The following is a 21,045-nucleotide window of genomic DNA, read 5'->3' as shown; positions in this document are numbered from 1 at the left end:
TTATTATTATTATTATAGTAGTGTCCCCTTACTTCCGGAGCATTTTACGTAAGAACCGATTTAGGGACTATCTTAAAACAACGCTGATAAAAGTCACGAGGAAACGGACACCAGCACCATTCGGTCATATATTTTACACAGTGAAGGAAAATGGTTGCTTTATCAAACTCAAAATATATTATAATTTATTATTTAAGCCCCCGTGTGCTTAACAGAAATATTAAATGAACTTTTGAGCTCCAGTCACCACTGAGGTTTGAACCGAAGCACAATTATCAGATATGAGATCAAATAATATGATGTGAAGTGTGTGATTTGTAGACGCTCCCTCAGCGGCAGTATGGCGCGTCTGACTGTATGTGATCAGAACTCAATACACAGCTGATCTGATCTGCAGCAGGGATCAAACACACTCGGGTCAGCATGGAGCACACCCCCGAGACACACAGCAAACAAGTCGACATTTATCGGGACACGTGGGTGAGATTTCTAGGTGAGCCAATGACACTCCAGTGACCTCCAGGAGTGTGTGTGTGAGTGAGAGAGAGAGAGTGAGAGAGAGAGAGAGAGATCTGGTCTCTCGTCTTTGATTTGAGCTCTTCAGTGATTCAGATTCAGCAGTTGAGGTCTGATCATGAATGTCACACTGATCTGCTGCTGATTACAGCTGTAATGTCATTATTACAGCTTATTCATGCTTATAATACAGGAATTAAAGTGTTGATGTCCTCAGGGCTTCACACACACACACACACACACACACACTCACACACACACACACACACACACACACCAGTTTTCATGTTATGGGTTCATTCCTTAGGTGTAATGTGTTTTTTGTACTGTACAAACTGTACTTTCTATATTCTATATGTTACATCAGCACTCCTGAACTAACTCCAGCATAACTAACCTTATTTCCTTCCAAGAGCTGGATTTGTAAAATCTGCTAAATCTAACAGTAGGCTAGTTTTTAATTGTAGTAAAACTACCCAAAAGTAACCAGCAGAAGACATGAGTGAGCAAACAAGTTCGTAACCAAATATGTTAAACAAACCCTTCCAGATGTTTCAGAAACAGTGTTTTGTATTTTTATTTTTAAATGTTGCAGTACATTAATATTTGCCAGTGGCGTCCGTTCTGAAGACAAGTACAGTGTGATTGACAGGTGTACGAGCTGATGAAGCTGAAGTCGGGTTCACTTCAGTCTCACTAAAGCGTTTATATCACATCTTAAAAGACAAATTATGGCTCTAGTCTGACTAAAGTATTTCACAGTTCATCTTTACAATCACTAGGACACATTTCTCAGTATTTCTCAGTATTATACTTTTTCTAAACTCTTCACACAGTTTTCCTAACCAGGTTTCCAGTTTGGCACAGCAGTTCATTTCAGAATCAAAATGCAGTAAAAAGACTTGATGCAGTCAGCTCTGTGTGCTTGATGACCTCAGTTTGATGGCGTTTCACAGATGAAAGCGTGTGATGTGTTCGTCTGCAGGTTATGCTAACGAGGTGGGCGAGGCGTTCCGCGCGCTGGTGCCGGTCAGTGCTGTGTGGGCCAGTTACGCCGTGGCCACAGCATACGTGTCAGCTGACGCGCTGGACAAAGGCAGGAAAGCAGCGGCGGTGAGTCTGGATCAGTCTGGATCAGTCTGGACCTACAAAGCTGCTGAAGGATGTTCTGGCCTCTGTTTTGCCTAGCTTTCGATTATTAATGGTTCTGTAGGTTTTTTTTGCTTGGTGATGTTTTGTATTACTTTTTGTATTATTTAGTGATTTCAAATTTTACATTGTCTTAATGCTTTTGTTAGTTGATATTTTTTATGTTTTTGGCTGTGCAGCACCTTGGTTGCCTTTAAGGTGCTATATAAATAAACTTGACCTTGACCTTGGATCGGTCTGGCTCAGTCTGGATTGGTCTGGATCAGTCTGGATCATTCTACATCGGTCTGGGTTAGTCTTGATCGGTCTGAGTCAGTCTGGATTGGTCTGGATCAGTCCGAGTCAGTCTGGATCATTCTACATCGGTCTGGGTTAGTCTTGATCGGTCTGAGTCAGTCTGGATTGGTCTGGATCAGTCCGAGTCAGTCTGGATCATTCTACATCGGTCTGGATTAGTCTAGTCTGCTCTCACTGACCGCTCTGCCGGTTGTGTCTGCAGGCTCACGCTGAGGATCATGGGAAGGCGTCGCGAGTGGCCGTCGCTGTGGTTGATACGTTCGTCTGGCAGGCTTTGGCTTCGGTGGCCATTCCTGGATTCACCATCAACCGTGTCTGCGCCGCGTCGCTCTTCCTGCTGGGAAAAACCACTCGCTGGCCACTTCCTCTGCGCAAGTGGACCACGACGGCCATCGGCCTCTCCACCATCCCCTTCATCATCACACCCATCGACAGGTGTGTGTGTGTGTGTGTGTGCGAGAGAGAGTATGTGTGTGTGTGTGTGTGTGTCTGGTGTCTCAGTGTTTTGATGTCAGTCTGTTTGTTCATCAGGTCGGTGGATTTCCTGTTGGACTCCAGTCTGCGGAAACTCTATGGTGAAGGAGAAAAACACGAATGAGCCTCATGATGACACACCTCTGACCTCTGACCCCTGACCCCTGCAGCCAGCTCGATTGCCGGTCTGTGATCATCAGCAGAAACATGTCGGACATGGACTTGATTTCTGGGGTTTCAGATGAACCGTGCCTCTCTCAGATCTTCGTCTTCATGCGTCTCACTTGATAATGGTTTTATCTGCAGTTGTTTGTTTTCAGGTGTTTACTTTGGCTCTTTTGTCACATTATTACACAGATTTTATTTCTTGTGAACGGTTGAAGAATCCAGTACTGTGTTTCTGTATAAACGATAAACTAGTGAAGGACGAGTTTCTAAATACTGTCGTATCAAAGCAGTCTGATGTGTTTAACTCTGATGATCTGTCACTTGTGTTTAATCTGATGGTAAAGGGATCAGCTGCGTTTCTCATGAAGCCATAAACTCTATGCAACTTCAGTTCTGAATGTTCTGCTGGAGCACAAAAAGTGGCATTAAACACATATTTTTTAATCAAATGTCTGTTTATTTCTCAGCCCGGTTCAGAACTTTGTTTGGTTTTTAGTTTATCTTAGTTGTTTATGCTGATGTTGGGGTTTTAGGAACATGGCTCAAAACTAAGGAGGACGTTTACTGTGTTTACAGTGAGATTTGTGCTAAAACATCTCATTACCATTCAGTTCTTTCATCCTTAAACAGCTCTACTGAACTATTTATTATTTCAGTGCATGACAGATTTATTAATCTATAGATAAACAGTGTAGCGGCTGAACTCCTCTAGTTCACCGCATGGGAAACGCCATTGAACAGCTTTTGACGCGTGCTTCCTCTTTTCTAAAGCATCCACAAAATTGTTGATAGTGCATCCTTTATTTTGCTTTTGACACTTAAAACAAATGTAAATCAATTTAGTCCATAAACAACAAACGTACCGGCTGGGCTTGGCTCTGCTCTTGCGTGATCTGCTGTGATCTGCTGTGATCTCGGTCAAAGACATGATCCGCTCGCGACGACTCCCCGGCTCTCCGACATAACGCCAATATATCCACCTAGTCCCCACCTCCTATAGAGGACTCGTACACACAAAAACACAAGATAGCCATACAAAGCAATGCTTAATTCGAAAATAGTAAATAAAAGAATGCTTTAAATAAATTCAATATAAACAATAATATGGCTCCTACAAACAGCAACAGTAGGGTTGGGAATCATTAAAGTGTTTTTAAAAAAAAGTATTTTATTAGTCATTTAAATGAAAAATCAAATCAAACAGAAATACATGTTTCCTTATGTTGATTTATGATAACCCACTGAATTCTGCAGACAGTGTCATGTTTCCAAAGCATCTGAACACAAGCCCTCGTGTTTGTAACCAATGTTGGTATTACAGCACAATATTATATAAGGATGAGTTTAGAGGATGTATTGATAGGATATTATCGAGTTACAGGCAGTAGAGGCATTAGTCTGGAATACAAGAAATACAATAGACAATCATGAATAAGAATAATTAAGCATATACACAATCATAAACATCCATGGGTATATAGAGGCAGCCAAGTATACTAAATCCTCATCTGTAACCATCCTCAGTGAAAAATACAATTCAAGAAGGGAGAATAAAGTGTAATAGTACAAACAATAGGCCATAAGCGATCATCTAACATGATAAACATCCCTCCATTTATGGCTATAATCACGATACATCAACCTGTGATCGCTAGTTTGGTATAAACCGCTCAAAATAATAAATATCACGTCACCAAAGTATCATTGAAAGCAAACCAGTGAGAAACACATCAATAAAGAAGAAATAATCATCTCGAGCGGCATCATTAAGCCAGATGAACAGAAACAATGACTGCGGGCATGTCTATATGTGCGGGTGACGCAGTTATAAATAACTCAATACCGATCTCAATGAACACAGAAATAACGCAAACAGGCTTAGGTGTAGGTCAATGACTAACACCTCAGTGAAGTGACATTCAGCCAAGTATGGTGACCCATACTCGGAATTCGTGCTCTGCATTTAACCCATTCAACGTGCACACACGCGCGCACACACACACACACACACACACACACACACACAGCAGTGAACACACACACACACACACACACACAGCAGTAAACACACACACACACACACACACACACACACAGCAGTGAACACACACACACACACACACAGCAGTGAACACACACACACACACACACACACACACAGCAGTGAACACACACACACACACACACAGCAGTGAACACACACACACACACACACACACACAGCAGTGAACACACACACACACACACACAGCAGTGAACACACACCCGGAGCAGTGGGCAGTCATTTATGCTGCGGCGCCCGGGGAGCAGTTGGGGGTTCGGTGTCTTGCTCAAGGGCACCTCAGTCGTGGTATTGAGGGTGGAGAGAGCGCTGGACATTCACTCCCCCCACCTACAATCCCTGCCGGCCCGAGACTCGAACCCACAACCTTTGGATTACAAGTCCGACTCTCTAACCATTAGGCCACGACTTCCCACGTAACACCTCAAGGTAACAGCTGCAGGATATCGCGAGTCAACAAGTAGAAATGCCCTTTCAGCGATCGACCCGACACAAGTACACTTGAGCAGGCAGGAGCGGCTGAACTACAGGTCCTTTTCAAAAAATTTGCATATTGTGATAATGTTCATTATTTTCTGTAATGTACTGATAAACATTAGACTTTCATATATTTTAGATTCATTACAACTGAAGTAGTTCAAGCCTTTTATTGTTTTAATATTGATGATTTTGGCATACAGCTCATGAAAACCCAAAATTCCTATCTCAAAAAATTAGCATATTTCATCCGACCAATAAAAGAATGGCCATTATGTTCAGTTATGCACTCAATACTTGGTCGGGAATCCTTTTGCAGAAATGACTGCTTCAATGCGGCGTGGCATGGAGGCAATCAGCCTGTGGCACTGCTGAGGTGTTATGGAGGCCCAGGATGCTTCGATAGCGGCCTTAAGCTCATCCAGAGTGTTGGGTCTTGCGTCTCTCAACTTTCTCTTCACAATATCCCACAGATTCTCTATGGGGTTCAGGTCAGGAGAGTTGGCAGGCCAATTGAGCACAGTAATACCATGGTCAGTAAACCATTTACCAGTGGTTTTGGCACTGTGAGCAGGTGCCAGGTCATGCTGAAAAATGAAATCTTCATCTCCATAAAGCTTTTCAACAGATGGAAGCATGAAGTGCTCCAAAATCTCCTGATAGCTAGCTGCATTGACCCTGCCCTTGATAAAACACAGTGGACCAACACCAGCATCACTGACTGTGGGTACTTGACACTGGACTTCAGGCATTTTGGCATTTCCCTCTCCCCAGTCTTCCTCCAGACTCTGGCACCTTGATTTCTGAATGACATGCAAAATTTGCTTTCATCCGAAAAAAGTACTTTGGACCACTGAGCAACAGTCCAGTGCTGCTTCTCTGTAGCCCAGGTCAGGCGCTTCTGCCGCTGTTTCTGGTTCAAAAGTGGCTTGACCTGGGGAATGCGGCACCTGTAGCCCATTTCCTGCACACGCCTGTACACGGTGGCTCTGGATGTTTCTACTCCAGACTCAGTCCACTGCTTCCGCAGGTCCCCCAAGGTCTGGAATCGGTCCTTCTCCACAATCTTCCTCAGGGTCCGGTCACCTCTTCTCGTTGTGCTGTGTTTTCTGCCACACTTTTTCCTTCCCACAGACTTCCCACTGAGGTGCCTTGATACAGCACTCTGGGAACAGCCTATTCGTTCAGAAATGTCTTTCTGTGTCTTACCCTCTTGCTTGAGGGTGTCAATGATGGCCTTCTGGACAGCAGTCAGGTCGGCAGTCTTACCCATGATTGCGGTTTTGAGTAATGAACCAGGCTGGGAGTTTTTAAAAGCCTCAGGAATCTTTTGCAGGTGTTTAGAGTTAATTAGTTGATTCAGATGATTAGGTTAATAGCTCGTTTAGAGAACCTTTTCATGATATGCTAATTTTTTGAGATAGGAATTTTGGGTTTTCATGAGCTGTATGCCAAAATCATCAATATTAAAACAATAAAAGCCTTGAACTACTTCAGTTGTGTTGTAATGAATCTAAAATATATGAAAGTCTAATGTTTATCAGTACATTACAGAAAATAATGAACATTATCACAATATGCTAATGTTTTGAAAAGGACCTGTATACTGCTCCGACGACGTCAGAATAAAAGCCCTCTCTTAAAGGAGCCTTTACAACAGTTGGGGAAAGTTACTTTTAAAAGTAGAGCATTACAAAATTGCGGTACTCCCTAAAAAAGTAACTAATTACGTTACTTTTGAGTTACTTTTAAAATCTGGGTAGGCATTGCTTGTTTGTTTTTAAATATAAAAAAGTTATTATTTTACAAATGTAAAGCCCTTTCACACCAAAAGTGAAGTGAATCCGCTTCAGACTGAAGGAGATGTAGATTCAGGTCTGTACAGTAGAGGGCGCCACTAATCACATGAAGAATATGACGCAGGAGAAGAAAGATCAACACTATTCAGCATTAACTACAATCAAACACAGATGTGTTATTTTTCTTATTAGTATGGTTGAATTGGATCATCAAAAGTATGTAGCAAAGACACTGATTAATAAAATGGGATTAAATACATGAATTATATTTTCTTATTTAACATTTAATTATTGCAGGTTTGTGTAATATTTAAATATAGTCTATAGTTTTTATTGATTTTGAGGATTCCTGAATGTGTTTTTGTGCAGGTGAGATGAGTAAATACATGTTGATATTTAGTCTCGAACTGGACCCTCTTAATACGATTATAATGAGATTTTGACAATATTGCGATTAATCTTTACCTCATGTAAACGCAATACTTCGATTTAAATAATGCGATTAAGCTCATAATCATATTAACATAGGTTAATTTTTAATCGATTTTAATCGAAATATACATGCATTTAAACACTTTAATCGCAGTATTGCCGCTCAAGTGCTATCGGAATTATCGGAAATACGAGTCTCCTAGTCGGAAAATAGCATTATAAGGCCTCTCTAAGGCCGTTCAGGTCCAATTTCTGACTAGGAAGCTTGTATTTACGATAATTCGGATAGCACTTGAATGCAGCATAAGAAACGATGGAGGGGAAGAAAGCATCGCATTCTGGGGAAAACACAACTCGCTGCCAGCAGTCTCTGTTCCTCAGCCTCATCCAGAAACAGCGTGTAGGCAAATCAATTCCATCACATTTCTATGTCGCCGAAAAAGTGTGGAATACAGCCATACAAAATCATTATTAGCCGTGAATAAATGAAAACAGCGGCCAGTAACACACCTGCTCTTTCAGAGTCCATCACTTGTGCTCTGCAGTGGGGTGTGTGAATAATGGCAGTAAAAAAATTAACCACAATTCTTATAGCGAGTAATAAGAATAATGGAAATTGCATGCAAACGGGAGTAAGAGCTTTGCTTTTGACATGTAAACATCAAAATGCGATTAAGTCCTTACTCTGATTATTATTAAATAATCGCATTATTCGTGCGCATGTAAAGTAGTCATGTTCACACACAACGCTCTGCACTTACTCCTGATTCCTCTCAACCCCAGAGCTGTCACTCAATACATCACAAACACAGGAACTGCAGTTACTTATTTCTAAACTAAAAAGTAATGCGTTACTTTACTAGTTACTTTAAAAAGTAATCTGATTTCGTAGCTCGCGTTACTTGTAGCGTTACCTCAGCGCTGTTTGAAACGCTGTGAGTGAGTTAATGAGGGAGTTAATGAGGGAGTTAATGAGGGAGTTAATGAGGGAGTTAATGAGGGAGTTAATGAGCAGCAGCTCGGTTAAAGCAGAGACGGGTTCGCTCCTGTTCGGCTGAAGATGGGTTCAGAACAGCTGTTGTTGCTGATGTTTGCCAAGAGTGTGATGATCTTCCTCAGTATTTCTGTTTTGTTTTCCAGTGCTAATGTCAGGCAGATTTTTACAAAATTTTAAACAAGAAAAACCAGAGATTCTCACTGCATTCAGTGAATTATTCATTAGATTTGTCTTGAATGAAATCACAAATGCGCAGTATATGTTGCCTTTATTTACACTGTTACAGCAAAAATAAAAAAGAAAGAAAAAGATGCACCAGACTGAAAAGAGCTCTTCCATAGATATTCCACGTCACATCAAAATACCAAGCGTTATGTTATTCTCCTGTCTAAAAAGAGAACATGAATGAAAATTTACAGCTCATTCAGTCAAATCCGTGTATCATTCATCCTTTCCATTTTCAATTGATAAATGAAAATCAAAAAATGAAAATCTGATTGTTTTTTTTTGTTATTTGATTTTGAATCAGAAACGAAAAATGAAAATGGTCTTGTATTTCATATTTTAAAATGTGGTTTTGGATCAAAAATACAAAATTGAAAAAGGTCCACACAACAGAATCTGTTTTTAATATTTAATTGCTGGGTTGTGCGTCACCCGGAAATTTTTCTGCGAGCAAATAGGCGGGCTTGTGTACCCCCTGGCAGTTTTTCTGTTATTGTATTACGCTATAATTGTTAATAAAGCTTAAAAAAAAGAAAAAAAGTTAGCACACAACATCACAAATACAGCAGTATATTTCATTCTACACATGGGGTACTTTTTATCCCTGTGTTCACCAAACCCATCTTGAGTGTTTGCTGCTAAAAAGCTCATTTTTTAGTTTCATCTGACCATAGAAGCCAGTCCCATTTGAAGTTCCAGTCTGTCTGATAACTGAATATGCTGGAGTTTGTTTTTGGATGAGCTAGGAGAATTTTTCTTGAAATCCTCCCAAACAACATGTGCTGATGTAGGGGCTGTTTGACAATTTATTTTTAAGGTTTTCTGACCCCGAGACTCAACTATTTTCTGCAGTTCTCCAGCTGTGGTCCTTGAAGAGTCTTTAGCCACTCAAACTCTCCTCCTCACCGTGCATTAGGACGATATAGACACACGTCCTCTTCCAGGCAGTTTCATTACATTTTCTGTTGATTGGAAATTCTTAATTATTGCCCTGATGGTGGAAATGGGGATTTTCACTGCTCTAGCTCTTTTCTTAAAGCCACTTCACTAATTTGTGAAGCTCAATTATCTTTTGCTGCACATCAGAAATATATTCTTTGTTTTTTCTCATTGTGATGGATGATTAAGGGAATTTGGGCTTTGTTTTCCCTCCTATTTATATTTCTGTGAAACAGGAAGCCATGGCTGGATAATTTCATGTTCATAATCACCCTGGAGTGCTCAAAATTGTGAATATGAATGGGAGTATACTTCAGAGATATTTTACTCTTAAGAATTTCTAGGGGTGCCAATAATTGTGTCCAACGTGTGTTTGAGAAAAACATTTATTTCATAATGATATTTCCCCCCATTTTAAATTCTTATTATCCAATGAAAGGTTAGCTTTTTGTGAATTTTTTAAATAAAATATCAAAAGGATTAACAAAGCAGGTTAATTTTCACAGTCTTCTTTGATCATATTTACCAAGGGTTCCAATAATTCTGACCATAACTGTATAATATTTCATAAGAAAATGTATATATATAATTTATTTTTCTATTCAATTGTTATGTCTCCCAAAATGCACAATATCCTCCTGAGACCCAGCTCTGGAGTTGTTGCCTCTGTAGTGGACATTCTATTTCAGTGAATTTCTCTGAGACCTCACATGTCACAGTTGTAAGTCTGGATGTCCTGTACAGAGCACATTCAGGGCTTTGTAGAGATACTAAATGATTGGTAGTTTTCACGCTTTTGACGTGTCAGTGTGCAATCAGACGCCCGAGCAGGCGTTTATGAATACTTTGGCTTTCCATAGTTTTCTCTTTAGGTCGTGTCCAGCACAAAATCTTCTGACGCTTCTTTCCGAGCAGTCTACGATATTCATCTGCTTCAGTGTGCAGGAAATTTCAGCGTGTCATACCGGTTTTGAACAACTCCATGATTAATGTGGAGTGCGGCTCCAGCGCTGCCATAGTGTCGCTAACTTTTTTTCTTTTTTTTTAAGCTTTATTAACAATTATAGCGTAATACAATAACAGAAAAACTGCCAGGGGGTACACAAGCCCGCCTATTTGCTCGCAGAAAAATTTCCGGGTGACGCACAACCCAGCAATTAAATATTAAAAACAGATTCTGTTGTGTGGACCCTTTTCAATTTTGTATTTTTGATCCAAAACCAAATTTTAAAATATGAAATACAAGACAATTTTCATTTTTCGTTTCTGATTCAAAATCAAATAACAAAAAAAACAATCAGATTTTCATTTTTTGATTTTCATTTATCAAATATACACGGATTCCAGTCAGACTGATGTATAAGGATTATTTGAATCACAAAGCTATGATGTGAAAGGATTTGTTTCAGTCTTTTTAAGTAGAACATTTCCAAACCGGAAGAGCCTCCCATAATCTAAAACACAGAATAGGGTACTCTTCAGGAAAAAGGTGGCTTAGTGCATGAGCCTTACATTTTTTGTTTTTGGACTAATTAGTTTGTCCACAAGGTGCAAAAGAAACGAGGAGACAGTTTAGAGGAGCGCTTGCATGAGAGTTCAGAAATACCTGAAACTATAGTTTAAATGAATACAAATATATTAAATCTGCCATAACTTAAGAAGAGAAACAGAGCAGACACTGGCAAGTAAAAGCAAGTATTGCTAGGCTTTTACTGCTTGTTTGTTTTATAGTCAATCTAAAGCCTCTTTCACACTGCACGTTGTCACAGATCTGCCATCACAGCCATCACTCTCACCTGTGTTTTGATTACACTCACCTGCTCCTCGTCACCGCTCCCCATGAAGACACACACCGCCAAACACTCGATGTCCGGTCTCGTTCATCGAAGGAGGACTGCTAAAGTTTCCACAAGCCTTAGTAGCAACTGTGATAGTATTACTTACCTGCTTATCGACTTACCTGCATTCTGTACTCCTAGGATCCAGTTCCAAGTCAGCTCCTGTGTTCCTGAGAATCAGCTCCTGGTTGGCGGTGTGTGTGCCCGCTGTCTCTCTCCGTGTTTGCCGCTGCTCCTGCAAAAGACAAGATGCAAGTTAATACCCCTTCGTTCCGGTCAAGATCTGCTCAGTACCCTACGCACCTGCCATATCTCCAGTTGTCTATTGGTGATCAATAAACAAACCTGAACCTTCACATAGACGTCAGTCTATGTCCTCTTCTGTAACACACGTTGGTCCCGGAAAATTGCCTTCTGTGTGAACACAACCACGACCTGGGATTGATTCCGGGATCAATGCCGGGTTGGGGACCTAGTAACATTGCCGGGTTCAGTCCCGGAACGAGTGCTGTGTGAACAAAAGCCGGAGCCAATGCTGTAACGGATGTGTCGTAGGGATGACGTAGTTATCGTGCGACTCTTTGAACGGGTGTTTTCAATAATACAGCCCTGCAGTGAAGTGAAGTGACATTCAGCCAAGTATGGTGACCCATACTCGGAATTCATGCTCTGCATTTAACCCATCCAACGTGCACACACACACACACACACACACAGCAGTGAACACACACCCGGAGCAGTGGGCAGCATTTATGCTGCGGCGCCCGGGGAGCAGTTGGGGGTTCGGTGTCTTGCTCAAGGGCACCTCAGTCGTGGTATTGAGGGTGGAGAGAGCGCTGGACATTCACTCCCCTCACCTACAATCCCTGCCGGCCCGAGACTCGAACCCACAACCTTTGGATTACAAGTCCGACTCTCTAACCATTAGGCCACGACTTCCCCACGACTTCCCCTAAACACAGACTAGTGCCAGAGGGACTAGTCTGTGTTTTAAACTCTGAGAGCGGTGAATAACAAAATATGTTTATAAACAGTACAAACACTTCCGATTTGCTTCTTGATGTTCGTCCTGTTTCTTGGCTGTCTAGCGTTTTCGACTCGTACATTATGTCACATGATGATGTCACGTGTCATTCCGGGACTTTTACGGGTTGTATGTGAACGTACGCACAGATACCGGGAAATCACTGGCAGTGTGAATGCAGCAAATCTAACGACCCGGGAACAATTGCCGGAACACATTACCCGTGTATTTTCCAGAATCTCTGTGTGAAAGGGGCTTTACACTCCAATGCACCTTCGGCTCGACTCGATTCCTCATTCTGATCTGCAGTATGTTGATCTGATCGATGTTCATTGAGACACACAACCTCCTCTAGCTGCTGTTCTGGTGAGCGAACAGATGAGACGAGAGATGAGAGAGACCCATGAGAGCCCATTTGAAGATCAGGGTCGCTGAAAAGGGAACCCACTGAAGAGCAACCCTGGAATCTCAATGACGTGGGACCTTGGTGCTACTACACAAATAATGAAGGGAACTGAGGGCCAAATAAGGAGGCCGGCTGTGGATGCACTGGTCATTGAATAGAGGCTGAAGAGACACTTTAAGAGTCAGGCGGCCGTCTAATGGCAGTAATGCATGAGAGAAGGTCTGGGCTAATTGTATCCCACACACAGACGACACTCATTCACCTCTTAAACCCTCTTCACCAAATAGCCCCTAAAAAAAATATGCAGTGTGTGCGATCTTCATGTGCACTTAAAGTCGAATATGCACAGGCCCATCTAATAAAATGCAGACTGCTCTGAGAAGTTGTCACGCAAAAGCAACTAACTCAGGAGAAGCATTGAAAATATGTCGATCAAATTTACCTTGATGATTAAAGAGTTATTCTGTGCAGAACGTGATCTCAGTGCAACATGAAGCATGAGTGTTGATTTAATAAGAGCAGTTACTGGAAACACGGAGAACATGAACACACACACACACACCACACACACACACAGTAGCTCAGATTGGGTTCATTGTGCAAAGAATACATAAACTCTTGAATGAATACTGAACATGAAAATGAATATATGAATGTAGTGCAAGTCACTAAACATGTGAACGCATAAAGAGACTCACCAGCCAAACAGGAACCTTCTCAGAACAATGAACTAATATTCTTCCAGTAACATTAATGGAAAGTCCATTCAAAGTTATCTGGCCTTTTATAGGCAAGGCAAGGCTAGTTTATTTATATAGCACATTTCATACACAGTGGTAATTCAAAGTGCTTTACATAAAAGAAAGTGAAATAGACATTAAAATCAATAAAAACATGGAAATAAAAATAATAAAAACAAGGAATTTTAAAATGATATAGAAAATGATTTAAAATAAATTTAAAGAAAATGATTATACATAAAATGTATTGCAGTCAGTTGGGACATATAGCACAGTGCTCATTCAAATGCACAGTTAAACAGATGAGTTTTGAGTCTTGATTTAAATGTGGCTAATGTTTTAGCACATCTGATCTCTTCTGGAAGCTGGTTCCAACTGCGGGCGGCATAATAGCTAAAAGCAGACTCCCCTTGTTTTGTGTGAACCCTTGGTATTTCTAACTGACTCAATCCTAATGATCTGAGTGGTCTGTTCGGCTTATATTCAGTGAGCATATCAGCAATATATTTTGGTCCTGGGCCATTGAGTGACTTATAAATGAGTAAAAGTACTTAAATCAATCCTAAATGTAACTGGAAGCCAGTGTAAGGACCTGAGGACTGGTGTGATATGCTCAGATGTTCTGGTTCTAGTCAGAATCCTGGCAGCAGTGTTCTGGATGAGCTGCAGTTGTCTAATGGTCTTCTTGGGAAGGCCGGTGAGGAGACCATTACAGTAATCCACCCTGCTGGTGATAAAGGCATGAACAAGTTTCTCCAAGTCTTGACTGGAAACAAAACATCTAATTCTTGCAATGTTTTTGAGATGATAGTATGCTGATTTAGTTACTGCTTTGACATGACTACTGAAACTAAGGTCTGTCTCTAGAATCACCACAAGATTTCTGACTTGATTTTTAGTTGTTTGACCCCTAGAGTCAAGGTATGCATTCACCTTGAGAACTTCATCTTTGTTTCCAAATGCAATGATTTCAGTTTTCTCCTTGTTTAACTGAAGAAAGTTCTGGCACATCCAACTGTTAATTTCATCAATGCATTGGCAGAGGGAGTCAATGGGGCTGTAGTCATTTGGAGATAAGGCTAGGTAAATCTGGGTATCATCAGCATAGCTCTTATAATGTTCTCAAAACATCAGCACAAAAAACGTTATTTATACATTGTTCATGGAAAGCTTATTCCTGAAACATTTAAATGTAACTACTCAAATGTAATTACTTCCCATAATGTATGCCAAATTATAAAATGGAATTTTTCTTTAACATTCACATAACCAAGAAAAACGCATTCTAAAACGTTTGTTTTGAATGTTCAGAACTTGCATAATTACATGCAAGTAACCCTAATCATAACCCTAATCATATAGTAAGTGCATGCAGTTAATTAATATTACTCAGTTCAATTACCCTGTTACAATAACACCTTAAAATAAAGTGTAACATTCATAATGTGTTATAAATTTAAAGGGAAACGTTCCCAATAGGGCAGTGATGTTGAAAAGACATCAAATTGACAATACAATTGATGTAAAAAAAAAAAAAAAAGGCGACATATGCTAATCAAACTATCATCAAAAACTTGACATGATGTTAATTTGATGTAAATTGAGCATCAAACATATTGGCCTAAATTAAACCACTTTCAGTGTGGGATTAACCTCCTATTTTCACCCAATTACCCCTGGAAGAAACTGCCTTCCCAACTGCATTTAAAATGATGTTACAGCATCTTGATCATGTCATTGTCTAGCTCAGTTTAGTTTAAATAGTATCTGTGAAATCAAATTGACGATAATCGCTAGAAATGAAGTGTCCCCAACTGAGCAAGCCAGAGGCGACAGCGGCAAGGAACCAGAACTCCCTCTGTGACAGAATGGAGAAAAAACCTTGGGAGAAACCAGACTCAGTCGGGGGCCAATTCTCTTCTGGCCAGGATATTATTGTTTAATTATTGTTTACTTATTGTTTTAATTAAAATTTTAAATGTATAAATGTATTATATTTCTATTTTTATATTGTTGCAATGTCTAACAATAATAGTATTATGTAGTTCGGTATTTTATTATATTTTTAGTTATTTGTTTTATTTAAAGTTTTATTGTATTTTAAGTCGAGGTCTTCACTGGAGCTATGTCCCGGGGCTCATCCAGGTGTCCGGCCTGACACAGACTGAGAAACAGAATAGAAACAGACAAATATTAGCGTAGATGCCATTCTTCTTATGATGTAACAAGTACATCATGTGTTATGGGGATTGTCCCCGGTTCCGGTTGATCTAATTAATGCAGCCAAACAATCATTTAACAAATTTGAACAATAGAAGTGTATTAGTGTGTTATGTGTAAGCCAGGTTAAAGAAATGTGTCTTTAATCTAGATTTAAACTGACAGTGTGTCTGCCTCCCGAACAGTGTTAGGTAGATTGTTCCAGAGTTTGGTGCTAAATAGGAAAAGGATCTGCCGTCCGCAGTTGATTTTGATATTCTAGGTATTATCAAATGGCCAGAGTTTTGAGAGCGCAGCAGACGTGGAGGACTATAATGTGATAAGAGTTTGTTCAAGTACTGAGGAGCTAAGCCATTCAGGGCTTTATAAGTAATTAACAATATTTTAAAATCTATACGATGTTTGATAGGCAGCCAATGCAGTGTTGACAGAACCGGGCTAATATGGTCGTACTTCCTGGTTCTAGTAAGGACTCTAGCTGCTGCATTTTGGACCAGCTGTAGTTTGTTGATCAAGCGTGCAGAATAACCACCCAATAAAGCATTACAATAGTCTAACCTTGAGGTCATAAACGCATGAATTAGTATTTCTGCATTCGACGTTGAGAGCATAGGTCGCAATTTAGATATGTTTTTGAGATGGAAAAACACAGTTTTACAGATGCTAGAAACATGGCTTTCAAATGAAAGATTGCTATCAAACAGCACACCTAGGTTCCTAACTGATGAAGAAGAATTGACAGAGCAGCCGTCAAGTGTTAGATAGTGTTCTAGGTTATTACATGTGGGGTTTTTAGGTCCGATAATTAACACTTCTGTTTTTTCAGAATTTAGCAGTAAGAAGTTACTTGTCATCCAGTTTTTTATATCGACTATGCATTCCGTTAGTTTCTCAATTTGTTGTGTTTCACCAGGCCGTGAAGAAATATAGAGCTGAGTATCATCAGCATAACAGTGAAAGCTAACACCATATCTCCTGATAATATCTCCCAAGGTAAACATGTAAAGCGTGAAAAGTTACGGCCCTAGTACTGAGCCTTGAGGTACTCCATACTGCACTTGTGATCAATATGATACCTCTTCATTCACTGCTACGAACTGATGGCATTCAGATAAGTACGATTTGAACCATGCTAATGCACTTCCACTAATAGCCAAAAGAGGATCTATGACTTCTGGAAGCAGCTCTTTTAGTAGTTTAGATGGAATAGGGTCTAACATACATGTTGTTGGTTTAGATGATTTAACAAATTTATACAATTCTTCCTCTCCTATAGTAGAGAATGAGTGGAATTGTTCCTCGGGGGATCTATAGTGCACTATCTGATGCGATACTGTAGCTGACGGCTGCATGGTTACAATTTTATCTGATAGACTCGATCTTGGAAGTAAAGTAGTTCATAAAGTCATTACTGCTGTGCTCTTGGGAAATGCCAACAGAGGGAACATCCGCTGGTCAACGCCACCTCAGAAGGATCGTGAGCAGACACCGCCGCTTCGGAAGCCTCTCGAGCGGGCACCGTCGCCTCGGGAGGACCGCGAGCAAACCACGCCGCTCGCACCGACGTCAGCGGGGGTTCCTGAACGCTGCGGATCAGCCCGGGACGCTCCGGGAACGGGCATGAGGTACTGGGTGCAGCCGATGATGCCTCTGACACCCCTTGTATCGCCGCATCGGGAGAACTGTGAGCGGCCTCCGCGGATACCTCCATCCTGATGGTTGAGCCTCTCAAGTACAGAGCCCGATTGACATACTCCTCCAGTGATTCCTCGGGGTGCCAGTAAGGCATAAGGGACTTGAAGGGCTCAGCTAGGCCTCCCCAGAAGACCATGAGACAGGTCTTCTCAGTAACCGACCGCCGAGCTCCTCCAACGAAGTCCCTGGCATACTCCTCAATGCTCCGGTCTCCCTGGCGGATGTTGAGCAACCTCCTTGCTGGACCAATGTCTGCTGGGTGAATTCTGTCACGGAACACTTCGAGAGCACCGTGGAAAGACGAAGTCAGGGTCCAAATGCAGGTAAGGCTCTCTTTTAATTCAAAACAAAAAGGCCAACAAGGCAAAACAAAACAGATTAGAAATGGGATACATCAACGGCAACACAGTGCATGTATCCCCAGAGTTTCAACAGTGACTAAGGCCCCATCCACACGAAGACGGGTTTCTCTGTATACGCATAAATTTTTTACCGTATAGGCGTTTCGTCCACACGAAACCGGCGTTTTCGAAGAGTGAAACCGATCATTTTTGAAACCGGGTCCCAGGGTGGATCAATTTGAAAACGCCGGTTTCATGTTTTCGTGTGGACGGCGAATCCGTATATTTTCTGAAACGATGACGTCGTCAGACCACGTCTCGCCCCTAATCAGACACCGCTACGTCACATAACAGCGACAACAACAACAACAATGTCAGACTACGTGCCTGTGTTCGTGCTGCAGAACCTACTGAGCTCATTAGTTTTATTAAAACAAAATCTTCTGCTTTGTGTGTTAGTTTATATTCAGCGCGCAAGGTTTACGCACATGGTCCAAGTCTTCTTCTCTGTTTTTTTTGTGTATCTCTGTGGCAGAATTACAGCGCCACATATTGGTCTGGCATGTGTACTACATCGTTTTCAGTCGTTTTCAGTGATTCCGTGTGGACGCAGATATTTCCTGAGACGACTCTGTGTTTACGGAATTTGAGGCAAAAAAAAAGATCGGATACAGAGAAACCCGTCTTCGTGTGGACGTAGCCTAAGACTCATACAATAAATTACAATTAATTCACCCAGGCAGAGTGGTGAGAGAGAGGAGACTATATAGTCTGTGGCAATGGGGAACAGCTGAGGGTGTAATAATGAGTGTCAGGTTAATGATATGCGGCAGGCTTGTGCAGTTTAGGGGAATGGAGTCCGGGAGGACGGGAGATGGTGACCTCTAGTGGAGAAAGGAATAACTGCAGCCCGGACTCGTGACAGTAACAAGGAGTAGAATTTACAGTTTTAGCTATATAGAGTTTACACAAGAGTCTAGATAATGATCTGAGATATCATCGCTTTGCTGCAGAATTTCAACACCACTAACATCAATTCCATGTGACAGTATTAAATCTAGAGTATGATTTCGACAATGAGTAGGTCCTGACACGTGTTGTCTAACCCCAATAGAGTTCAGAATGTCTATGACTGCTGATCCTAATGCATCTTTTTCATTATCAACATGGATATTAAAATCAACAATTAAGACTTTATCTGCACCCAGGACTAACTCAGATAGAAAATCAGCAAATTCTTTAATAAAGTCTGGGTGGTGGCCTGTAAACAGTTGCCAGTACAAAAATCTGGTTTTAGCCATGTTTCTGTCAAACAGAGCAAATCTAGATTATTATCATTGATCAAATCATTTACAAAAAGTGATTTTGTAGAAAGGGACCTAATATTCAGTAAGCAAAGCTTTATCAATTGTTTCTCTGTATTATAAATTTTTTTATTTGTTGAACATCAATTAAATTGATACTCTTAATTTGGTTTGGACGTTTTCTGTATTTTCTAGTTCGGGGAACAGACACAGTCTCTATAGCGTGATATCTAGGTGAAGGAGTCTCTATGTGCTGAGAATTAACTGACTTCTGTGACGTAAGGCGGCTAGCAGACGGTTGGTTTAGCCAGTCTGTCTGCTTCCTGACCTGGGCCCCAGTTAGTCAAGTACCAACTCTAAGACTATGTGCCATATTTCTAGAGAGAAGAACGGCACCACCCCAGGAGGGATGAACACCATCTCTTTTCAACAGGTCAGGTCTGCCCCAAAAACTCATATAAAGTCTATATTATTCTGCGGGCACCACTTAGACATCCAGCCATTGAATGACAGCAGTCTGCTATGAATCTCATCACCCCGGTAAGCAGGGAGGGGGCCAGAGCATATTACAGTGTCTGACATCGTATTTGCAAGTTCACACACCTCTTTAACATTATATTTAGTGATCTCCGACTGGCGAAGTCGAACATCATTCGCGCCGAGGTGAATAACAATCTTACTGAATTTACGTTTAGCATTAGCCAGCACTTTTAAATTTGCCAAGATGTCAGGTGCTCTGGCTCCCGGTAAACATTGAACTATGGCGGCTGGTGTCTCTATTTTCCCGTTCCGTACAATATAATCGGCAATAACCAGAGCACTTTCATCAGGTTTCTCAGTGGGTCACTGAGTGGGGAGAACCTGTTTGATGTTCTGATCGGAACGGAAGAGCAGTGTTTTGACCCGTGACTAGGCCGCCTCACAGTCACCCAGCTGCCCTGCTGCACGGGCTCTACCGGAACCGAACTGAAATGAAAACGGAGTGAGAAAAAAGAAAACAATAATAGGCGCGAATAGAAACGCGAATGGAACCGCGAGTAACAAGCTAACCAGCTGATGCGCTGCACTTGTGGTTTTAAAAGCGAACGATTAAATTAGTTAGATTAGTTTGATAGATAATACCAGAAATATGGTGGGAATTAAGTTCTGTATTATCACTTTAAACAACAGAGAGTGAAAGTAAGGCAAAGATTCAATAAAAAAGCGGAGCTACAAACGCAAACCTCTCAGCAGCACAACAGACAGGGACATATAATGTCATATAATATAATGTCAAATTGATATCAAGGTGCCCGCTGGGTTATCAAAACATTCTTAAAACATTTTTATTAGCTGGGGCATAAAAGAGTGCAGAAATGACTCAAACTGATAGACCCATGATTAACTTGTGTTGAGGAGCTGTGACATTTCCACCATCAGCTCTGAGCTGTCATTGTGTGTGTGTGTGTGTGTGTTTGTTACAGGCCTGCAGTCACAGATGGCTAAGACTGTGCGGTAGGTCAGCAATGTTCTTGTTGACGCTTTAGTTTATTATGTGAGAGGGCAACACACACACACACATGCTCTGCTTTGTTTCTGTAGGTTCTTCTGCTTGTAGTGTGTGTGTGTGTGTGTGTGTGTGTGATCTGAGTGCACAGAGAGACTCACTGTCAAGTGTTCATGAGTTATAAATAACTTTCATGGTTTTATTTCAAAACTACATGTGTTGAATTTTAATGGAGTTGAATAGTTTGGTCCCACTTTATATTAAGTGGCCTTAACTACTACTATCGTGCTCATACTGTGTCGCAAAACACATCTGCTGCTACTGAGGTGGGATATGGGTAAGGTTAGGCACAGGTTTGGTAGTTCGGGTAGGTTTAAGAGTGGGTTAAAGTGTAAGAGATGGGGGTAACACTTTATTTTAAGGTGTCCTTGTTACATATATTACATACTTACTATT

The 21,045-nt window shown here is 41.1% G+C and overlaps 1 protein-coding gene across 1 annotated transcript; it reads left to right on the top strand.

Moving 5' to 3' along the window:
• Positions 1-95: 95 nt before the first annotated feature.
• LOC306872011 (mitochondrial fission process protein 1-like) lies at positions 96-3,046 on the top strand. Its single transcript, XM_079420325.1, has 4 exons — positions 96-493; positions 1,502-1,629; positions 2,165-2,397; positions 2,494-3,046. The coding sequence occupies exons 1-4, from the start codon at positions 424-426 to the stop codon at positions 2,558-2,560; spliced, it is 498 nt and encodes a 165-aa protein (XP_079276451.1). The 5' UTR covers positions 96-423; the 3' UTR covers positions 2,561-3,046.
• The last annotated feature ends 17,999 nt before the right edge of the window (positions 3,047-21,045 follow it).

The sequence above is a fragment of the Barbus barbus genome (genome assembly GCF_936440315.1).
Source record: "Barbus barbus genome assembly, chromosome: 6".
NCBI classification, from domain to species: Eukaryota; Metazoa; Chordata; class Actinopteri; order Cypriniformes; family Cyprinidae; genus Barbus; species Barbus barbus.
The sequence above is the reverse complement of the archived record's forward strand: the minus strand, read 5'-3'. Positions and strand labels throughout refer to the sequence as shown.